We start from the raw sequence: 20719 nt of genomic DNA, 5'->3' as shown, positions 1-20719 counted from the left end.
TTGAAGTAGTGAAAAATTATTTGGCCGATTGTTTGCCAATGTGTAGTGATTGATGTATATTACTTATTTAACAAAATGTGTCCAAATCGCTGACAAATTACCATAACTGCAGTTTGGAGGATTATGAAACTAGTAATGTGAAGTTTTGTGTGAAATACTAGTATACCCATTTGAAAAACTGTAGTTATAAAAGAGAGATACGTCTCTCAAGTTATTAAGAAGAATAAGTTTTCCTGCCTATTAAGCTGTAACAAGAATTATTAGGCCAGTTTTTGAAAATAACCCCAGAAATCAAAAAATCAAGATCAATAGTTTTTGAGTTATTCGCAGTAGAAAAGTACGATTTTCCGTCAAAAACCGGCATTTTTCAATAGTTTTTCACGTATAATTCTGTAATGATGCATTTTATCGAAGAAAGTGTAATAAACAAAAATGAAGCTTATAAAAAATCAAAGAAATTAAGCTACATTTTAAGATCTTAATGTTCTACCTAAAGCAAGTTATAGATACTTGAATAGAATAACGGGAAAAGGGTACATTTTCCAACAAAAAGTCATAGAATACTTTTTAAAGAGCTTAAAAAGATCTTTCATATGACAACTGATAAAATTTTCAATCGAAATTTCAGTGAGGTATGATGTAAAATAGTTAAAGCTGAAAAAACTAATGCCATTTCAATGAAAATCAACATGAAACTATTCCTTGTGCCAAATACTTTATTTGGATGTTATTCTCGACATCTGAAAGTTTGGCTGATTAGAAATGCATAATTTTGAAAAAAGTGAGCATTAAATAATACTTTTTTTTGAAAAATTTTTATTCTCATTATTTCTCCATAACTAAAAGAGATACAAAAACAAATAAATAGTCAAATCAAAGAATTGTTTCATGACGATTATTTTGCTTTTTTTATTTTTTTTTTTTGTAGCATAAAAATTGACGGAGTTATAACCAAATTAATCTATTACTATAGTGCATGGTTTGCTTATCCACAGCCCTTAAATCCTTTATTAATAAAATGTGGAGGGTTTCAAGCCCTTCTAACATAAATAAACTTGTAGCCCTGAAAATTACCTTTAAAATGGTTTTTTATAGGATGTGATAGCTTCAGAATTAATGGAGTTACATAAAAACTAAGAATTTGAATTTTTTTGTGAATTATAGGATGAGAAAAAGTTTCAAATTTTGGCGCACGGATTTTTTCTGTTGATGCTAAGATATATAAATTTTCTATTATACAATACGTTAAGATATTCATGCTGCATAAACGAAAAAAATTTGAATTGAAAAAAAGTAGGAAAAACTATAATATTGATATTTTGCTATAAGGGGTGGTTTTCACTCTTTATTGAAAAAAAGAAAAGAAAAATTCCTATTTTTATTAACAAATTACTAAATATAGAAACAATTACCTATATTAACGAGCTTGATACCATCTTTTTCTATTGCGTTGAGGGCGCAAGTTACATTTTCTAGGTAATGATGTTGATTAGTAGGCCTTCTGTTCCAACTTGGTTTCAATGGCTTCTTTCTCAGCGATTCGACTAACGCACAAAGTCTAACTCCTAAAATAGATAAAAACAACATTTTAAAACTGTATTTTATCAACAATCATATTATAATTAAAGTACACGACTGTCTACTACATTTAAACTCACAAGACCACATTGTGATACTGCAGATTCCCTGATTTATCTCCTAAATATTTGTGAAGTTGTTTGAGGCCAACTCCTATTATTTATGAACTTTAATCCCCGGCATGTTGTCCAACATGATCCATGATACTGATATTGAAAAAACCAATTAAATTTTGGAGAACAAAGATGAACAAAACGATGTTGGGTTTGATGAAGCAGTAAAATAATTTTCCAAATATCTACTCATCACAATTACAAACTTTTATCGTTTTAGTATAATAGTAATAAAAAGGAAGACACAATACAAGGGTATCTACAAACTTCATACAATATACAAACACCCCTGATCCTTCAACACTATAAAAAAACTGGTATAATATTCAAACGTGGCTATCAATCATTTAAGAACAAAATCTTTGTATCTAAAATCATCGATGCTGTGTTTGAACTGAATAAATAGATCATTATATGATATACTGAGGCTTTTTTGAGCATGAGTATAGCTAGTATACAACGTGATAATTTGTTCGTAAAAAACTTGTGCTCTCTAGATACCCCATAACCGGACCAAAGCTCAAAAAAAGTCGACTGGTGCATCAAATATGGAAGCAAATGGTTGCCAGTTTTTTTAGTATTTATCATGGGATTAGTATAGTTCTTCTCTGAATTGGACAGAATCATTTGCTTTCTGTAAGTATTGTATTCAAAAAATGTTAAAAAAGGAACGAATAACTGTTCATCGAGTTACAGAGTGAATTTTTAACCGGTCAGACGGACATATACAGGTATGGATTGGTACTAGATAGGTCATTCTTGTTACCAGACATCAAAACAAAGTGTCTTCTGAACGATTGCCAGCACCAGATAAAGGCGTTTCAGCATTCAAATCGTAAATTTGGAAACTCCTTCGTCATAAGTAAAAGTACATAGAAAATTAGTTCTAAATCATGGAATTATGGAATATATTTTGAAGGATACATAAATATAACAAAATAATTGTAGAACAAGAGTTCCAAGGAATGTAAAACATTTTCTCTAATATAAGCTATAGAATTTTTGGAAATAAATGAAATAGTAAACTCAACAATAAAAAATTAACACACTCTAAAAGTGTCTGTGTGTCTGAATCTCGACTGAAAACCCAAATTATATATTCCAAGGTTAAATATTTGAAACACTATTTACGCAATCACTTAAAAAAACCTGTGAATATTGACAATAACATAAATTGTTATAAATGGAATCAAGTAAACCCACCTGTACATAAATCTTTAGATAAATCTGCTACCCTCAAATCTTGTGGGAGGTGCTCGTTAACCCAATTCCTGAAAGTATTGGCTTGTATGTCCACCCAAAGATCTTCATTTCCTTTGATTTGCATACCGCGCGCCGCATGTCCTTCCGGACTACGAGCCAATAACCCACTGTGTGTGATTTTTTCTTCCATTTTCTTATTTATAAACTTATTTTGGCACTTGACATCACTGTAACAAATAGGTAGATATTAAAATTTCACTTAAAATGCTTCATTTTAACCGTACAGCTCCTTATTCGTAACATATTTGTCTCTTTTATTAATTAATGTGATGCATTAGTCACTATCATATAGTAACTTCCAATATCTGATAGAAAACAGTTTGTCATAGCTCACTTTATATTTCAATATCGACCAGTAGTAACAAAAACAAACTAATTTTAAAACATTTGTGGTCATATTTTTTGTTACTTTAGCTGCTTTGCAACAGCTAAGGTTAAGCTAAGCTCATCACCAAATCTAGACCACAGCTAAGAGATCCTTCAGATAAGTTTCCTTATCTTCCAGTAAGATTCATAAGTTTAGATTTACTATCTATAAGTGCTTTTTTCATTGTGTTTTTTTATACTCATTGAATGCAAATTTCGTTCTTCTTTCAAATGAATATTTTATCACTGAAACTTTTTTTATAGCTTTCAGGAATTAATATTAGTTTGGAAGATCGTGTTTGGGTGTACGAAGTGAGGCTATTAAAAAACGAAATTGATGATATAAAATATTTTGATATTATATAAATTTATTTATTACCAATATTCCATACAAATCTTTCGTTGGTAGAAACAGTGCAGAAAGTCTTTTTCTGTCAGTTCCTTCAGAGCGCGCGATGCTTTTTCTTTCACAGACTTAATAGACTTAAATCTTATTCCCTTCAATGCAAATTGGCCAAAGGAAAGAGATAGAAGTCACACGATGCAAGATCCAGCGTATAAGGTGGGTAGTCTAGCATAAAGATGTTATACTTGGCTAGAAAAGTCTTAACGGACAGTGCGAAATGAAGTATCAGATTTACACACACGTTTCGCATGTTAAAATATGGCACACACGTTCTTTGTCAATTCTTATAAAGGGTCTTCCAACAGGGACTTGACAATTTTGAATTTAGTTTGTGAACGCACCTTTTCACTTAACATCGAACTCTCACTGTCACATTATTCAGTAGACATAAACTTTTCATTATGGTGAAGTACACAAACGAACAACGTCTGCAAATCTTAAAAATTTACTTCAGAAATTTGGAGTCGGTGACCGCATCTTTAAGAGCGTTAACTCCGATTTTCGGTCGTAATTCTCGACCTAGTAGACAGGCACTAACAAGATTAGTGAAAAAGTTTGAGTCCACATATTCGTTGGGTGATGTTGCCTTGCCAGTGAGACTACGGGTTGGTCGAAGTGTCGAAAATATCGCTGCCGTTGAAACGTTCATAGCAAATGATCCAAATCAGTCAATTCCACGGCGTTCTCAAGTGTTGGGTATCGCCAAGACCACTTTGTGGTGAATTTTGCGTAAGGATCTTACTTTACACCCATACAAGATCAGGCTCACTCAAGAATTGAAGCCGATGGACCATTCGAAGCGACGTAAGCTCTCCGATTGGGCTCTGGAAAAGATGCGCCAAAATGATTAATTTCATCGCAAAATCTTGAGTCACGAAGTTCATTTTTGGCTCAATAGGTTTATCAATAAACAAAATATGCGGTATTGGGCGGATGAAAATCCACATGTGCTTAATGAAAAACCACTTCATCCATAAAAGATGATTGTTTGGTGCAGTTTACATGCCAGTGGCGTCATAGGGCTATATTTTTTCGTCGACGATAGTGGTCGTCACGTTACTGTGCATGTTAATCGTTATCGCGCCATGATTATCGATTATTTTTAGCCCGTATTCGAATATATGGACTTGGACAGCATGTGGTTTCAACAGGACGGCGCCACAAGCCACACAGCACACGTTACAATCGATTTATTGAAGTTTGATGAGCGTGTTATCTCAAGAAATGGACCGGTCGATTGGCCGCCTCGTTTGTGCGATTTAACGCCTCTATATTTTTTTTCTTTAGGGCTACGTCAAGTCATTGGTCTATGCTAATAAGTCGACGACGTTGGAACAGCTCAAAGCCAACATTGAACGCGAAATAGTAGCCGAAATGAGTGGCAGGGTCATGGAAAAAAGTTTTTGAAATAACTCAAATGGTTTTGATTTTATTTTGGAAAAAAGTTGTCAAGTCCTTATGAGAAAACCCTTTGTATCCAGCAATCGTACTAATACTTATCCGAGGATCAGATCAATTACCGACTTTTTTGATATGTTCATCCGTTTTTGACGTGGAAGGGCTACCTAAACGTTAATCATCTTCAACAACTCGGTCATCTTAAGCCTCTCAAAAGCACATGGATACGACAAACATTAATTGCCATAGGCTACGGCTACACTGTTTTGTCTACAGGCACAGTAGCGCTAGTCTCGTTACTTGACATCCTCTTTAGCTGGTGGCGTCAATATTAATTATTCACCCCATCTGAGAGGCAGTTGTATATACTTCTATTAGAGCCAAATATTACTTCCTGAGGAAGTGTATTTACCCGAGAACATCAAGATTACAATCGAGTAACAAACTGTATTACCTCTACGAACCAAAGTATGAAATTATATTGAATATAAACCAAACACTGAAGTGGAAGAATACATAGGGCGTCATCGCGTTCAACCAAACCGTCACTAATAGATATACATCGAAATATAGACAGTGGGGATAAATTGGACCCCACCATAGAAGTTGAGGGTTAAGTTTGAGGATTAGAAGACGTTTGAAAACATAACGCTTATTCTATTTTATAATATATAAAAACAAAATACTTTACTCCACCCATTGTAATTAATCGACGAATTAATTCTTTGTGGTATCCACTAACCACAAGTTTCATTTGAAAAATTATTAATCATGTTATAAGTACAATTTTAACCTATATATTAACCTTCAGTTAAATTATTTCCGTTGGCTTTAATGTTTATTACATTACCTCATCACTTTTGAATGAATATGTTTAATATTATGTTGTTACCTATTCAAATTAACATTCTAATGAAAATTTTTTTCATGCTTCCGTTCTAAGAGTGGTGGTATTTTATATACCAAAAAAATTAAGTATGTATGCTTAAATTGATTAATTTAAAAAGGTCATCATGATCATTTATAATAACCGAACCAAAACTCGAAATGAGTCGAGTATAAAATAAAAAATCTACACAAATCTACTTATATGATCAAAAAACAAATTGGTTCTGGAAGCAATGTAATTCCAGCATAATAAAGTTAGAGCATGACCTAAAATCGAAATTCTGGAGGTTGTCTAATCTTTTTCTTTTAGTTATTTATACTAGTCAGTAAGATTCCCCGATTTTACTGGCTCAGATTATTTTTGTGGAGTTTTTCGAAGTCTATGTCAACAATGTTCGGGCTTTTTGAAGTCAGAAATTTGGAACCTATCACTAGTATGATTGAAAAATGCTATAAATCGGGCTCATTTGGATTAGATGAAACTACACTGATAAATAGAATTTTGTCACACGAAAACTCATACCAAATTTTGAATTTACTTACAAACAATAATATATCGAAGGAAAAAAATTGACACATCAGGTTTCTTTGTGACATCAAGACATATATTTCTATAAAAAGTACAAAAATCACTTACACTAAATATTGCTTAATGTACAATAAATAGTTAGTCTCCAGCATCAGCAGTAGCTAGCATTCCTGTACTTTTTTTCCTTTGATAGCACTTTTCCATTAAGGAAATGTCTGATGAAATCTTTTGCCTTGTAAGTCACTTCGAACATTCAAATTCTCGGAAATGAATCCAGATAAGAGTGCAGGATATGTATTTTTGAAGACATATTACATCCCATAGCTTTGTATGACATGATAAGCTCATTGATTAAGTCTTTGTAATCTTCCGCTTTATGGTTTGCCAGGAAATTTTGGTTAGGTTATTCACAAAACATTTCCAGGCGACTTTTTCCAGATCATCCAGCTTTCCTTCTAAGTTTGTATCCTTCATTAGTTTCCGTATTTGTGGACCAATACATATTTCCTCTTCAATTTTTGCCTCCCTGGGTTTGGGAAATTTCTCTTTCAGTTTTTTTCACTAAAGGATCTTTTTAAACATTCATCTGTCCTGGAGTAAGTGATCCTTGGACTATACTTTTTTTCTGTAGTGGCTTTTTCTGTTTCTGATATCCCATTCGCAAATGAAACAGCAATATTTTATATAACCCAGCTGTACCCAAGCAAAAGAGCAGAGAGACTCTAAAATCTCCACAAATTTGACAAATATGTTCACTGTATTTGATTTTTTCAAGAAGGTACTTCATGTTCTTTAGACAAACTTTGTATCGATAAATGCGGTTCTTTTGGAGTTGATAATGGTTCATCACTCTCTTAAGATACCTTATCGAGTTGACTAAGAACAAATTCCGGACTAGAAATAGAATCCTGACTTTCTGCTTGATTTGGAGGCTTTGGCACCTGGCAGTTCGGCACTATGAAGGATTGGTCTGTTGTCCGATGACAAATTTTGGTACTGGACAGAGTGTTTGAACTTGGTTGTGAATCAAATAAAAATAACGATCACTTACATGATCTTTTAGATCCGTCCGAATAAATGGTATACCAAAAGGCAAATTTTTATATTATTTTTTTGGTTATCTTGGTGGCGCATAGGAAAACGAAAATAGTCTAAATAGCACTTTTATTAGAACACTTTAGTGGCATATTTACAATGTAACAAACTTAGTTAAATTCAATCGTTAAGCAGTCGCCTAAATTAAGTTATTCAAACGAAAACATGTAAATGATTAAATCTATAGCTGTCACAAAAAACTGGATGTGACTGAAACAAAATAATAATTTTTTATTGAATGAGGATACATCAAAATAAACAAAAATAATCGCAAAGTTCGTGTGACAAAAACAGTTTTACCAGTGTTATTTTTACACTTTATTAAGAAGTATAGACATCAAGTAAACACAATCAAAAATCAAAAAGTTTTTCATTTACCAAACAAATTATAATCAAAGAACATCGGGTAATAACTTTTGCGCTACCTTGTACATACAACGAAAAATTCCTACACTTTTTGTTGGTTGTGGGTGTGGTGACAAAACTAGAGTAAAGTACGCCGTTTGTAGTACAATGAAGAAAATATATCAGGCCGGTTTCCGTTCATATCGCCTACTGATATCTCTCGATTAGAATGAACGATATCTATATTTGAAAATCCACATTCTAATAAAAGTAACAACAAATGCAGAAAGAATAGTTTTCTAGTAAAACATTTTTTGGAACATTTGATATTTCATTTGATCCTATAAAGCAACTTCCATTCTCAAAATAATAGAGCGAAATAATTGCTTTTGTTGCTGAAACGTCATTTTTCAATTAGAAGAAACTTATGGACAGAAATCAAAATTTGAACAGAAAAATATTTTTACAATTATTGGAGAGCACGTGAGTGTGAAAAGTCTCCTAGAAGAATAGACCCCACACCATCAATTTTGGATATACAACGACCCAACAGCAAACACACCGAATAACAGATTTCATCAAATATTCTTATAAAAAATGAAGCCATTTTTCGGTAGTATTATTGGACATCAGTTGAACTTTTAATAGTGTTTGGTATGAAGATCTACTTTACAAAGTCAAACATATCTTTCCCCAGTACTTAATCATATTTAAATCGTCTTTCAGTGACCTTCAGACCAGAAATTCCATAAGAGAGTGCGCTTGGCTTACTGCTGTACGTTCTATTCATATTCTTATTATCAGTGAACAAAAAACCTGAATTGACAGTAGTTAATCTAGAAGAACTTCTCAAAACGTTACAAAATTGGTACAAATATGGAAAATAAAGATACAGAAGAATTAATAACATCACCTTTGCACTATGTATTAGGGAAAAATATTATAGCAAAAAAAATAACACGAATTCACTTAACTTCTATAGACAAACAAAATAATAATCATACTTTCGACAATGGTCCCAAAAGTACCTGGCCTGACCTAGAGATGGCAGTAGTTACTCTTAAAACACCACTGTATTAGAAAGTACACAATTTATACAGCATACGTTTCAAGTTTAAAGGTGCCAGTTTGCCAGTAAAAGTGAACGTTTTCAGTGAATTTGTGAACATGGAAAAAAATTGTCATCGTAGCTTAACTAGAGCAGAAACTGCCCTTTCGTTATCAACAGTAAAATATTGGGTAATAGACTTTAAGCAAAGCCGTACGACCTGCGAAGTTCAGAATCGCAATGGTCGACCAAATGAGGCTGACGACTCCAGAAATGTTGAAGAAAATCCACTGGATGATCATCGACTGAAAGTGCGTGAGCTAGCAGACATAGTATGCATTCTAAAAAGTGCAGAACATCGCATGTTAAATGAGAATTTGGTCATGAGAAAGTTGTGCACAAGATGGTTACTGCGTTGGCTCACAATGGAACAAAAACAGCGTCGTTAAGACGCTTCCATTGTGTTTGGCCGAATTTTTACGCCGTTTCATAACGTGGATCCATCACTTTAAACCCGAGACAAAAGAATACTCAAAACAATGGACTGAAAAGAGAGATCCGCATCCAAAGAAGGCAAAGACCGGTTCATCTGCAAGCAAGGTCATGGAGTCGGATTTTTGGTATGCGCGTGGGATATTGTTCATTGACTATATAGAAAAACTATCAACGGCGAGTATTATGCGAAATTATTGCAACGTTTGATTGAAAAAATCATTAACAAACGGCATTTGGCTAAGAAGAAAGTGTTGTTTCATCAAGACAATGCACCGGCTTCCACATCCTTTATTGCAATAGACAAAATTAATGAATTAAAGTTTGAATTGTTACCTCATGCACCCTATTCGGCATATTTAACCTCCTCGGATTATTTTTTGCTCCCAGACTAGGTGGTCAAAAATTTTTTAACAATGAGTAGGTGATGTCGGCAGTTAAAGGCTATTTAGAGGAGTCACTACGATTCTTATTATAAAAAGGATATAGAAACATCGCTGGGAAAAGTCTGTGGAGCTAAAAGGAGATTACTTTAAAAAATAAATATATTTTTTCTCAAACTTTCTGTGTTTTCTTTAATGGGAGGTACTGCTGGGACCACTCTTGTATCTGGTCATGTCTCATTGGCTTATAATGCTGTGTGAGCAAATCTCTATGCTTCAAAGATAAATTTTTAAGAACTATAATAAATACCTCATGGTTAGTATGTAATAAAGCAATTCATAACTACTCTAGGTAGAATTTATTAGAGCCGTATCTACTAATAAACAAGCAACAACGAAAATACATCCTTATAACAAATATTTTCGAGAGATAAAAAAACCGACAACTCATAAGAAACTGTCAAATAGACCTAATATAACGTACCTGAGGTTTGTCTTTAGAAAAATTCTCATATCAAAAGCCTATAGAAATGTATATCTGATAGCGAATTTAGAACAAATTTCTGCAAAATTATTTAGTGTCGACGAATGTTATTGGATCCCTTTCACATTTCTCTTGTATACATTACAAGATTTTAGAAGAAACAGTGAAGTTAGATAATTGTGAGGAAATGAAAATAGTGTATATTTTTGAATAAAATTCAAGTTTAATAACGATTCAGAACCAAATATTTATGAAAAATTAAATTTGTAAATAAAAAGAAAAATGTTTTTTCCTCTAAACTTAACGATTTTTGGTATCTACATATAAACAACTTGTATTATATTTGTTAGACAATATATGATGTAATTTAGCCCTAATATTCTCTTCACACCCTGTATAATAAAACAAAAAACTCGGAGCGATGTGCATAGATTTGAAATATCAAAAAAGATTCAATATCAAATTATCATAACTAGAATAATTAAGAACGAGAATATTAGAATAAAAAATATTATCAAAAACATACCTTGTTAGTAAATTATGAACACATGTGTTAACTAAGTCACTAAAAACTACACTTTCACAGTCTGAATCTCAAAAATATCGTTAAAACTTATACTATAACGAGAAAAAGTCGACAAAATGGCACTAAAACTCGATCCAGGACACTTGTTACGTTCATTTATCCGCCGAATTTGGACTCCGGAGATCTAGAGTGCTCAGTATAACATGCGCGAGTTGTACTGACACCGAAACGAGTATTATGAGGATAACGTTGCGTAAGCAGGGCGGTGCAATACATAATTTGCTTTGAAATTGAACCGATGCTCTTTATAGTTATCCATCATAACGTTTAGTTATTCGTTCAAAGTAAAAGGTGTCAATTCGGATGGGTCGACTTTAAAGAACTCAGTTCGTACACAAGGAAAATGATGACCTGAAGCGGAAAGAAGTTTTGAGTGGAAACGTAGGCGTGCGTAGAGGTTTTCTCAAGGTGGTTATCGATATGTCGTTCCATAGTATCAGTTTTCAGCATAAATGGTAACGAGGATTGAACTAATATATGGATAACCAAAATATGAAGCTTCATAATTGAGAAATAATATGACAGAACCAATATTCTTCGGAAAATTTGTCACATCTAAATCAACTACTGAAATTTTTAGGCTCAAGTGGTTTGTACAGGCATTGTTTTCTTTTTCCCGACTCCAATAAGGAGCAAAACTCATATTTATCTTCCGGGAATTATTAATAAGGAAGTATTTACACTACTGGTTCAAATTGTTTTAGATTGACACTAGATGGACTGCTAATAGTGTAAATCGACACAGGCTAAACAAATATACACCGGGTACCAACAGTACCCAAGAATCTCGACAAAAGATAACCCAGTATGATCCAGTCAGCCTGTAGTTGGTTCATCGATGCCAGGCTTGGACATCAATAAAACCATTGGCCCAGATGGAATACCACCAATTTTATTGAAGACATGCACTGCTGAACTAACAGTCCGCTAAGCAAACTCTTTACTGTACCATATAAAAGAACAAATACTTCAATCAAATTGTTCTCTTCATTCTGAAAAAATTTCCACGTAGTCTTCGTTATTGCTGGGGTGTTATTCAAACTGGGTTATATTATTTTCTTACAGCTCGAGCTTTTTTGAAAATGATGTTACATCTGATATCATTCCACCGACGTTCTTATCTTTGCTTTGAAGCTGCAAGTTTAAGCCATTCAGCTTTTCAGTTATATCAGTAAGAAAGTAAAAATCTTGTAGCCATGTGGGATTTTCCAGTTCGGTGATAAGCAACTGGTATTGTAGCTCTTCAATTAGTTCTCTGAACAGTTGTCTTTGAAGTTCATGATCATACTTAAGAACTTCCCACACAGTGACTGCTGGTGTATGATGCAATGGTAAGACAAAAATTTTGTCTGTCTTTACGATATAAAGCAATAAATCCTCTCTCCACGCCTACCATTGCAGGAGCTTCATTCGCTTGCTAAAAATATATCATTTCCAGTTTTATGACCAGTAATCGCCATAATCTTTACCAGGTCTTCTTTTGCTTCAAAATCTTCAAATACCATTCTTACAAAAATAGCCAACTGAGCTGTTGATTCGTCAATTTGTATAGAAAAATAACTACAAGGAGCAAAATCAGTTTTAAGCTGTGAAACTAAATCAGAACTCATAGCTTCAACTCTTTGCATCACTATATTAGCAGAACGCTGAACAGATTCAATAGCAGACATGTTAACAGCTTTGTTTTTGAAGATATTAAATAAAATATCTGCAGCTTCTAAAAATGCAGTTTTAATTAACACACAATCTTCGTACGGTTTCCTATGTCAAGCAACGACCTTGGAAACTAGGAATGACACCTCGGTAGCTGCAATGTTCTTGTCTAGTGTTTTAAAAAAAGTTAATAGTTATGCATTTAGCTGAGATTTTAACTGCATCACCTTCTCTCTTCACAGAACTGAATTCAGCAGATAGACCATTCCACTGTAGACTGTCTTGAAATGACATAACCTCACTCTGGCTACAAGCGCGACAATAACAGTCTGCGAAACAAAAACGTGTAACTCTGGCAATGACTAATCGGCTGTAGCGCTCCCAGACCTTCAGTGTTGCCAAACCGCTGAGCGTCACAGCGAGCTACCCAAAATTACACAGTTATAATAACCATTTTTAGCTCATGATTTCAAATCACGCATGATTAATTTTTTTATTTTTTATATTTATTTATATAAATATTATTTTAAGTAATAGAGAATTATTATGATATTTTCGAAATGTTTAATTATTACATTCAATATTTAACATCTATATATACAATTGCACTTATGAGCATGCTCCATTGCCAGTCATGCGCAGCATAATTGAGACAGATGTAGGTATGTCTTCACCGTTGGGTCGTCCTCCTTTACCAGACTCCTACTAGCAATATAAAATTATTAAGAAGCTTAAGGTTCACTTTTTATTCTTTTCTGTCTTTCATTCAGCACCAATCCAGCGATGTTGGATTTCGGCATTCGGCATCAATCACTCGCACCCGAATGAACGAAAAGTGAACCGTCTGATATCACCTTTAGACATCGTAGTAATCCAATCAAACTAGAGTAGAGAGAAAATGAAAGTGGTATACCAATGTTGTTTCTCTGTCTATCAGCAGTTCGGGCCCAATTGAACAAACCACAGCTCGCTTTCTCTATATGCAATATTACCTCTATGGCCTGTCCTACATACTTTAGGTACTAATGGCTTGTTTCAATCATTAAATAATAAATATTTACCACGCCAATGTTGTGTCAGATAGAGGTAGAAGGAGATACATTTCTCTTTGCTACAGTTTACCATAATGTCCACAAGTAATTTCAGAAATATGAAAACTTAACTGAGCGTTAAGAAATGTTTGTTTATGTCTTCATGGTTGAAACACATCGTCAATCAAATACAATTAGGTCATTTAATTTATTTTTCACCGTTAATTAATCACCATTTTTCAACAAATTGATTTTCGTAGCTCTATAATATTAGTAATGATTCAATACATGTCATAATTTGGTGTCACTAAGCTTAATCATGTCACAAACACATTACTTAATGTCACGTGAAGGCACGCAATCACTCCATCACCATTTTATGCTTATAAGCACACTGGCCGTTATGTTACATTTATGGTGAAGTTAGTTATGCCTTCTAATTGAAGATGAGTTAGAAAAATGTATCTTCAGTGTATTTCCGAACCAATACATGAAATAAACGCCAGGATATCTTACAGACACTGTTTACTCTCAACGTAAGCCGCAATGACAGCACGTGACTGTACATAACGTGATGGTAATGTTTTTGGGCCAGTTGAAACTAGGTATAACTAACTCGTTTTTCCGTTTCCATATCCAAAAGAAATAGATTCAGAAGCTGTTACCAATCTTCTTCACATCATAAACTTTTTACTTATAGAACCAAATTTTTATTACCATATTATTATGAATTATTTCAGTTTTTTAACAATAATATTGGGAATAAGACAGCTTGCAAATAACGTCGTTTAACCAAATTCAGAAAAAGGTCTGGTATTGTGCTGTTTACCAAAGTTATTAAAAGCGGTCAATGTAAACCAGAGAAACCTTGAATAATAATATAGTAAAAACGAATATCAAAACAAATACTATAAGAAAGGAGAATATCAAGTCTGGCTCATGGTGTAATAGACATGGTCTGGCTTATGTTTTTTTCTTTGAAATATTTCATTTATTCCTCATATATATTTAGTATGTTAAAAATATGCAGAAATAGTACTGGGCAGTTATCATGAGTTTAAAATTGAATTTCATTTAATTGAATATATTTCTCTTTGAATCCAGTTCTCTGAGTAATGAGAATATTTATTAATTCATAGTTTTTTATTTATCTATGAATAAAATGTGGCCGCTTTGTCATTTTTACAGACAGTTCACAATATTTTAATACCTCTACGAATCCTTTATATCATTGGGTGTACGTCACCGGCTTATTGAATGCAACGAATCAAATGCTTCTGATTGCGTTCTTTTTTTTAAGCGACATGTTATGAGCAACGAGCAATAAAATTGACAAGTGACCTACTTCACGGTTGACAACGAACTAAATTGACTTCGGTAAATTGTTAAATGTTGATTGTTTACCAAAAATATTTACAACCTATTCTAAGTTACATGGATCCTTAAAATTAAACAATATTCAAAATGAGTTTTTCCAGTGATGAAGTGAACTTTTTAGTTTATAGATACTTACAAGAGTCTGGTGAGTTATGGAATAAACTCATACATAACCTAGTTTCATAAAGACGCTTCAAAATTTTGATTTACACATGTAAAATTCTTGTTATTTATAAATGGTTTTCTGAAGTAAAAGGTCGACACATCGTCTAATTGTACATCTCCACGTGTACGTATTATAACAGTGTGCGATGAGGTTAAACGTTCATATCACATTAATAAACTCATTTATTATAAAAAATCTTTGAAAGTAACGATTGGGAAAACATTAGATCGTTAATGTTCACTCTCATAATGATATCGGTTTTTTATATGATGCTTTAACGATACCAAATCATATTCTAAGTGAAGAAGAATATAGTGAATATTAAATAACTGGATGTGACGTACTTTGGGAATGAGGTTTGAGAAAAATGCTACTCATTTTTAGAACAATATTTTATTGAAACAAAAACATTTTTTTTCAAGTTTAGTGGTCTTGTAAAATTCTCCATGTTTCCGACTCTGTAGAAAGAGTCTATGGCTCTTGTTGAATCTGCTACATAAGGAGTCTAGAATTGTGTGATTTAACTTTGATTTTCTGGCCATTTATACAAATCTGATACATGTTCTGATGTATATTATGTTTTGTGTAACAGGATTTCAGCATTCTGCATATACTTTTGGCATAGAGTCTCATATATCACAATCAAATATTAATGGTGCCCTTGTACCACCTGCTGCTTTACTTAGTATTCTTCAAAAGGGACTGCAATACACAGAAGCTGAAATAAGCATAGGGGAAGATGGGACTGAACAAAGATTGGTGGAAAGTCTTAGTTTAATAGATGCTGTTATGCCAGATGTGGTAGCAAGTAGACAAAATCAACAGAACCAACAAAAACAAGCCATAAAAGCGGAGCAATCTGAGACAAATGGGGAAGAAGGTTTGTTTATGTTTCATTGATAAAAGTAAATAGTTTTGCGTGATATCTACAAAAAAACACTATTTTCTTAAATAGGTTTTTAATATTTTCATTTATATATATATATATATATATATATATATATATATATATATATATATAAAATATTAAATTTTTCGTGATTAATAATTTATTCTTATTTTTTATTTAAATAGCAGTTGAATCAACTCAAAATGAAACAATGGAAGTAGATACTTCTATAGAAATACCTTCATCAAAAGCTACTGTACTACGTGGTCATGAGTCTGAAGTATTTATTTGCGCCTGGAATCCTACAACCGATTTATTGGCTAGTGGATCAGGAGATAGTACAGCGAGAATTTGGGATATGTCTGATAACACAGCAAGTCCTAACCAACTTGTTTTAAGACATTGCATTCAAAAAGGAGGTACAGAAGTACCAAGTAATAAAGATGTTACATCATTAGATTGGAATGTGAGATACTAATAATGATCTAGTTGGAAAAATAGTGTTTCTCGGTTTTTTTTAGTGCGATGGAAGTTTACTGGCTACTGGAAGTTATGATGGTTACGCAAGAATATGGACTAATGATGGGCGATTGGCAAGAACATTGGGTCAACACAAAGGTCCTATTTTTGCACTTAAATGGAATAAACGAGGAAACTACATTTTATCAGCAGGGGTAATTATATTACATACAGTTTCTGGTGCTTTTTTTTCGATAACTCCAGCGTTTTAGGTGGATAAAACAACAATTATTTGGGATGCTGCTAGCGGACAGTGTACACAACAATTCAGTTTTCACTCAGCCCCAGCATTGGATGTAGATTGGCAAACTAATACATCTTTTGCTAGCTGTTCAACGGATCAATGTATTCATGTTTGTAAATTGACTGTTGATAAACCAATTAAATCTTTCCAAGGACACACAGTAAGATATATCAAACTTACAGTAATTTCTTGATTTATTGGTGACTTTTTAGAATGAAGTGAATGCTATAAAATGGGATCCGCAAGGACAATTATTAGCTTCCTGTTCTGATGATATGACATTAAAGATTTGGTCTATGAAACAAGATACTTGTGTACATGATCTTCAAGCACATTCTAAGGAAATATATACCATTAAATGGTCACCGACTGGACCTGGTACACAAAATCCCAACATGAACCTCATTTTAGCATCTGCAAGTTTCGATTCAACAGTAAGGTAAATATTCACAGATATGTATGTAGATATTGGGATGTCATATATACCGACCCAAAGGAGGTATTGTGTCCTCCTTTCTAGCTGTGATACTAGGGAACCCAGTGTTTACAGCTGATTTGTTAATCCCTTTCCTTTTACAAAGTCCAGAATGTGGGGTAGCTGCAGCTACCAGAGATCTTCGTCTTCTATTTCATATGCTCCCAAGTGTAGTGCTTTGGAGTTCTGTAGTTTTTCACACTTCGAGAGAATTTGGGTAGAGGTTTTGTCCTGCAACAAAATCTGCCCGATGCATTCTCTACTAAATCTATCGTCTTCAGTTATCTATTGAGGCGACAGTGCCTCGACTGGACCCCTGTTAGTATACATAGATTGTTCTTACTTAAGATGATACATTCAGCAAATCTGTCTGTGCATGTCTCAGCCTCTGTAGGTTGTCCCAATAATTGGTTCTGCTCTATCTACCATATTTTTCAATGCTTTTTCTAGTATTCTGTAGCTGATATCACAGAAGAGTTCAGATCTCATAAAGGGCTTGTCTGGTCTTGTTTTAGCATATGTCATGGAATCCATTGTAGCTAAAATTTTTCGATGCATCATTCAGAGGCATATCTAAGTTTGGTCATTATTTAGGGACAGTTTTTCTTTGGTGATTCTGTCTCTGTACATTCTAAGTTTTGTTTTTTCTTTCCAGTACTATGTGAAGAGGTGGGAGATTTATTAATAAACTGAACTCAGTATTAGTGAAATGATTAATAGGCATCTATACAACTCCCATATAGTTTATATCCTTAAAAGTTGACATATATTTAACTTACTTACTGTTTATATACTTTTAATTTGTAGACTTTGGGACGTAGATAGAGGAGCTTGTATCCACAGGTTAACAAAACACACGGAACCCGTTTATTCTGTTGCATTCAGTCCGGACGGGAAATTTTTGGCTAGTGGAAGTTTTGACAAATGTGTCCATATTTGGTCAACTCAATCAGGTCAGCTTGTTCATAGTTACAAAGGCACTGGAGGAATATTTGAGGTAAAAAAAATTTTTTTAGAAATAGTTCACATACATAGAAATTAAAATATAAGGTTGCTTCTATTTTATGATATTACAATTGAGGATAACAAAAATATTTAGTATGGTTGAAACAGATTTTGTATTGGTATTCTTGTGGTAGGTGATCTATAGATTAATATAATTATATTTTGAGTCAAAAGTCAAAAACAATTTCTAATGAAAAAACCAATAAAAGAGACTTGGAATCTCGAGACGAGTTATTGACAAAAACATAAAAAATGGTATAAGAAGTAAGAAGTTGTGCTACCTTTGATTGAATGTTATGTGTAACACTTAAAACTGTTTTATTTCAATACAAGTCATATATATTGTTAGGAGAGTACTCTCCATTATGCCCTAAACTACCTCAATTGGATAAAAGTCAGTGTTGACATATCTTTGCTCCATTTCTACTAACTGCATCAGGCTACATCACTATCAGCAGTGAAAACAACAAGAAAAAAGAGAGAAGAAATATGAGGGTCTATCTATTAGAGGGTTAACCTTAACGTGGAATTAACAGAATCTTGAATAGGGATATATTTAGCTTAAACTCAAGGTAATGTTTAGTTGGGTGAAATTTGCTCCTTCTAAGAGCTGTGGACAACGCCAAAATAAAAGAAAAAAGAGTTAAGTGCATGTTATAGGATAACAAAGAAAAGTAAAGGTAATAAAAGAATTAAAAAGCAGAGTGTGGTCCTTTTAAAGCTAATACATATAATCAGCGATATAAGATCCAGCATTGTCATCATTGGACAGAAAATATTCTCTTACAAAGAGAAATTTGCTTTTGTTCATGGAAGCTATGTGAACTTGCTCAGCTAAGGCACTGCACGTCGTTACAATGATAGATTAGCTCACAAAGTCATTCTTATGATAACTAAGGCAGGTAGAAATAATGAGAAAATTAAAAAGGTGGGCATCTCATCAGGGATATAAGGTCCAGCATTGTCATCTATGAACAGAAAATAATCTCCTGCGAAGAGAGATTTATTTGTGTATCATTGAAGCTATGAGAACGTCCCCAACCAGAGTACTGCACATTATGAAAGATTTGACACATAGATTAGCCCACAAGGTCATTCTTAGGATAACAAAGGAAGGAAGAGATAATGAAAGAATTAGAAAGCAGATATTGTAGTCCTTTCTGAGCATGTGTATCTCATCAGTGATATAAGATCCAGCACTGCCAACAATAAACAGAAAATATTCTACAAAGAGAGATTTGCTTATGTATAAACTGAAGCTATGAGAACGTCCCCAACCGGGTCCACATTTAGTGATAGATAGATAGAATTAAAAAGCAAAGATTTTTGTCCTTTCAAAATATATCTTCAGTGAACCTTTCTATTGACTATATGATGAAAGAAAATAAGCATCAAATAGGCTTTGATTAAGACAAAAACTATTGATATTAGATTTATTAAATTGTCCTTATACTAGTGTAAAATCCCGTATCCTATTTTAATATTGACACTTACTGTAATAAGAGTTATTCAAACTATTATTTCAAATGAACTCGCAATATGTTATTTATTTTTTTTAGGTTTGTTGGAATTCGAGAGGAGACAAAGTTGGAGCAAGTGCTTCTGATGGTAGTGTGTTTGTTTTGGACTTGCGTAAACTTTAGCACTGTGAAGCAAGAAAATAAAATATTTTTTTAGTTCAATTCAATCAGAATTTACTGGTTGCAAAATATATGTATGTATTATATTCACTCTATATATTATTATTTTGAAAATAAGGATGCGATGGTGTAATATTAAATTGAAAATTATTCATACACTTTTTACCAGAACAATCTTTGAAACAAGTTTAAAAATTTTATAATTAAAAAATTGTTTTAGTAATATATTTTAATTATTACTACTACTGTGTGTTTTATTGTCTTCAGTTGGTACAATTAACTCTTAGTTACAACAGAAAGTATCCGGGGAAAGCAGATTAAAAATAAAATATCTCTTCAACATCAACTTCTTGATTTTGTCCAAAATCTCTAGGAAGGTTACTTTGCCTTACCAATTTGCCGTACAGCTCGGGGTGACCCTTGACCCCCTCGATATATCGCCTCCAAACTGGTATGTTCTTCACCAACATTTCCCATCCTCTCACTTACTTTGTGAACTTGATCAGTCCATCTGCCTCTTTGTACTACTCTTAGACATCAGCTTGTTCTCTATTCTAAATGTTGACAAACCATCTCAACCTTTGGGCTTAAATGAATCAGACGATGCTTTCATTGCTTAGTATTTCATCGATTTCTCTATTATTTCGGGTTTTCCAGTCAGCTTGCAAGAATCTATGTTCCCCGTTTTTTGTTATATAAAACAAAAAGACTGCTAATGCTGTGTTAAAAGAGAGCTATCTAAAGAT

General features: G+C 33.2%; 2 protein-coding genes across 3 annotated transcripts in view; one reads left to right on the top strand and one right to left on the bottom strand.

The window, feature by feature from the left end:
* LOC130442838 (filamin-A) overlaps window positions 1-11150 on the bottom strand; it is an 82917-nt gene extending 71767 nt beyond the window's left edge. The window contains exons 1-3 of one of the 2 annotated variants that reach the window (XM_056777205.1): window positions 10915-11150; window positions 2895-3121; window positions 1413-1565 (exon numbers count right to left, since the gene is read on the bottom strand). In XM_056777205.1, coding sequence (XP_056633183.1) covers window positions 1413-1565; window positions 2895-3084 — 343 coding nt within the window. In that variant the 5' untranslated portion in view covers window positions 3085-3121; window positions 10915-11150. The remainder of the gene's footprint in view (window positions 1-1412; window positions 1566-2894; window positions 3122-10914) is intronic. The other variant, XM_056777222.1, reaches the window with a different exon arrangement.
* A 3837-nt stretch (window positions 11151-14987) lies between these two features.
* LOC130442895 (F-box-like/WD repeat-containing protein TBL1XR1) lies at window positions 14988-20220 on the top strand. Its single transcript, XM_056777294.1, has 8 exons — window positions 14988-15180; window positions 15794-16081; window positions 16276-16556; window positions 16612-16764; window positions 16822-17013; window positions 17066-17292; window positions 18136-18325; window positions 19893-20220. The coding sequence occupies exons 1-8, from the start codon at window positions 15123-15125 to the stop codon at window positions 19974-19976; spliced, it is 1473 nt and encodes a 490-aa protein (XP_056633272.1). The 5' UTR covers window positions 14988-15122; the 3' UTR covers window positions 19977-20220.
* Window positions 20221-20719: the final 499 nt, after the last annotated feature.

Source organism: Diorhabda sublineata, chromosome 1, assembly GCF_026230105.1.
Source record: "Diorhabda sublineata isolate icDioSubl1.1 chromosome 1, icDioSubl1.1, whole genome shotgun sequence".
Classification (NCBI taxonomy): domain Eukaryota; kingdom Metazoa; phylum Arthropoda; class Insecta; order Coleoptera; family Chrysomelidae; genus Diorhabda; species Diorhabda sublineata.
Note: the sequence above shows the minus strand (reverse complement) of the source record. Positions and strands in the feature narration are given on the sequence as shown.

What these genes read in the sequence shown, in the direction of transcription:
- LOC130442895 (XM_056777294.1), top strand. Translation starts at nt 15,123, where the DNA reads ATGAGTTTTTCCAGTGATGAAGTGAACTTTTTAGTTTATAGATACTTA. An exon ending in TAGATACTTACAAGAGTCTG is followed by an intron (nt 15,181 to 15,793) that starts GTGAGTTATGGA and finishes TTTGTGTAACAG; the next exon opens with GATTTCAGCATTCTGCATAT. An exon ending in GCACTGGAGGAATATTTGAG is followed by an intron (nt 18,326 to 19,892) that starts GTAAAAAAAATT and finishes TATTTTTTTTAG; the next exon opens with GTTTGTTGGAATTCGAGAGG.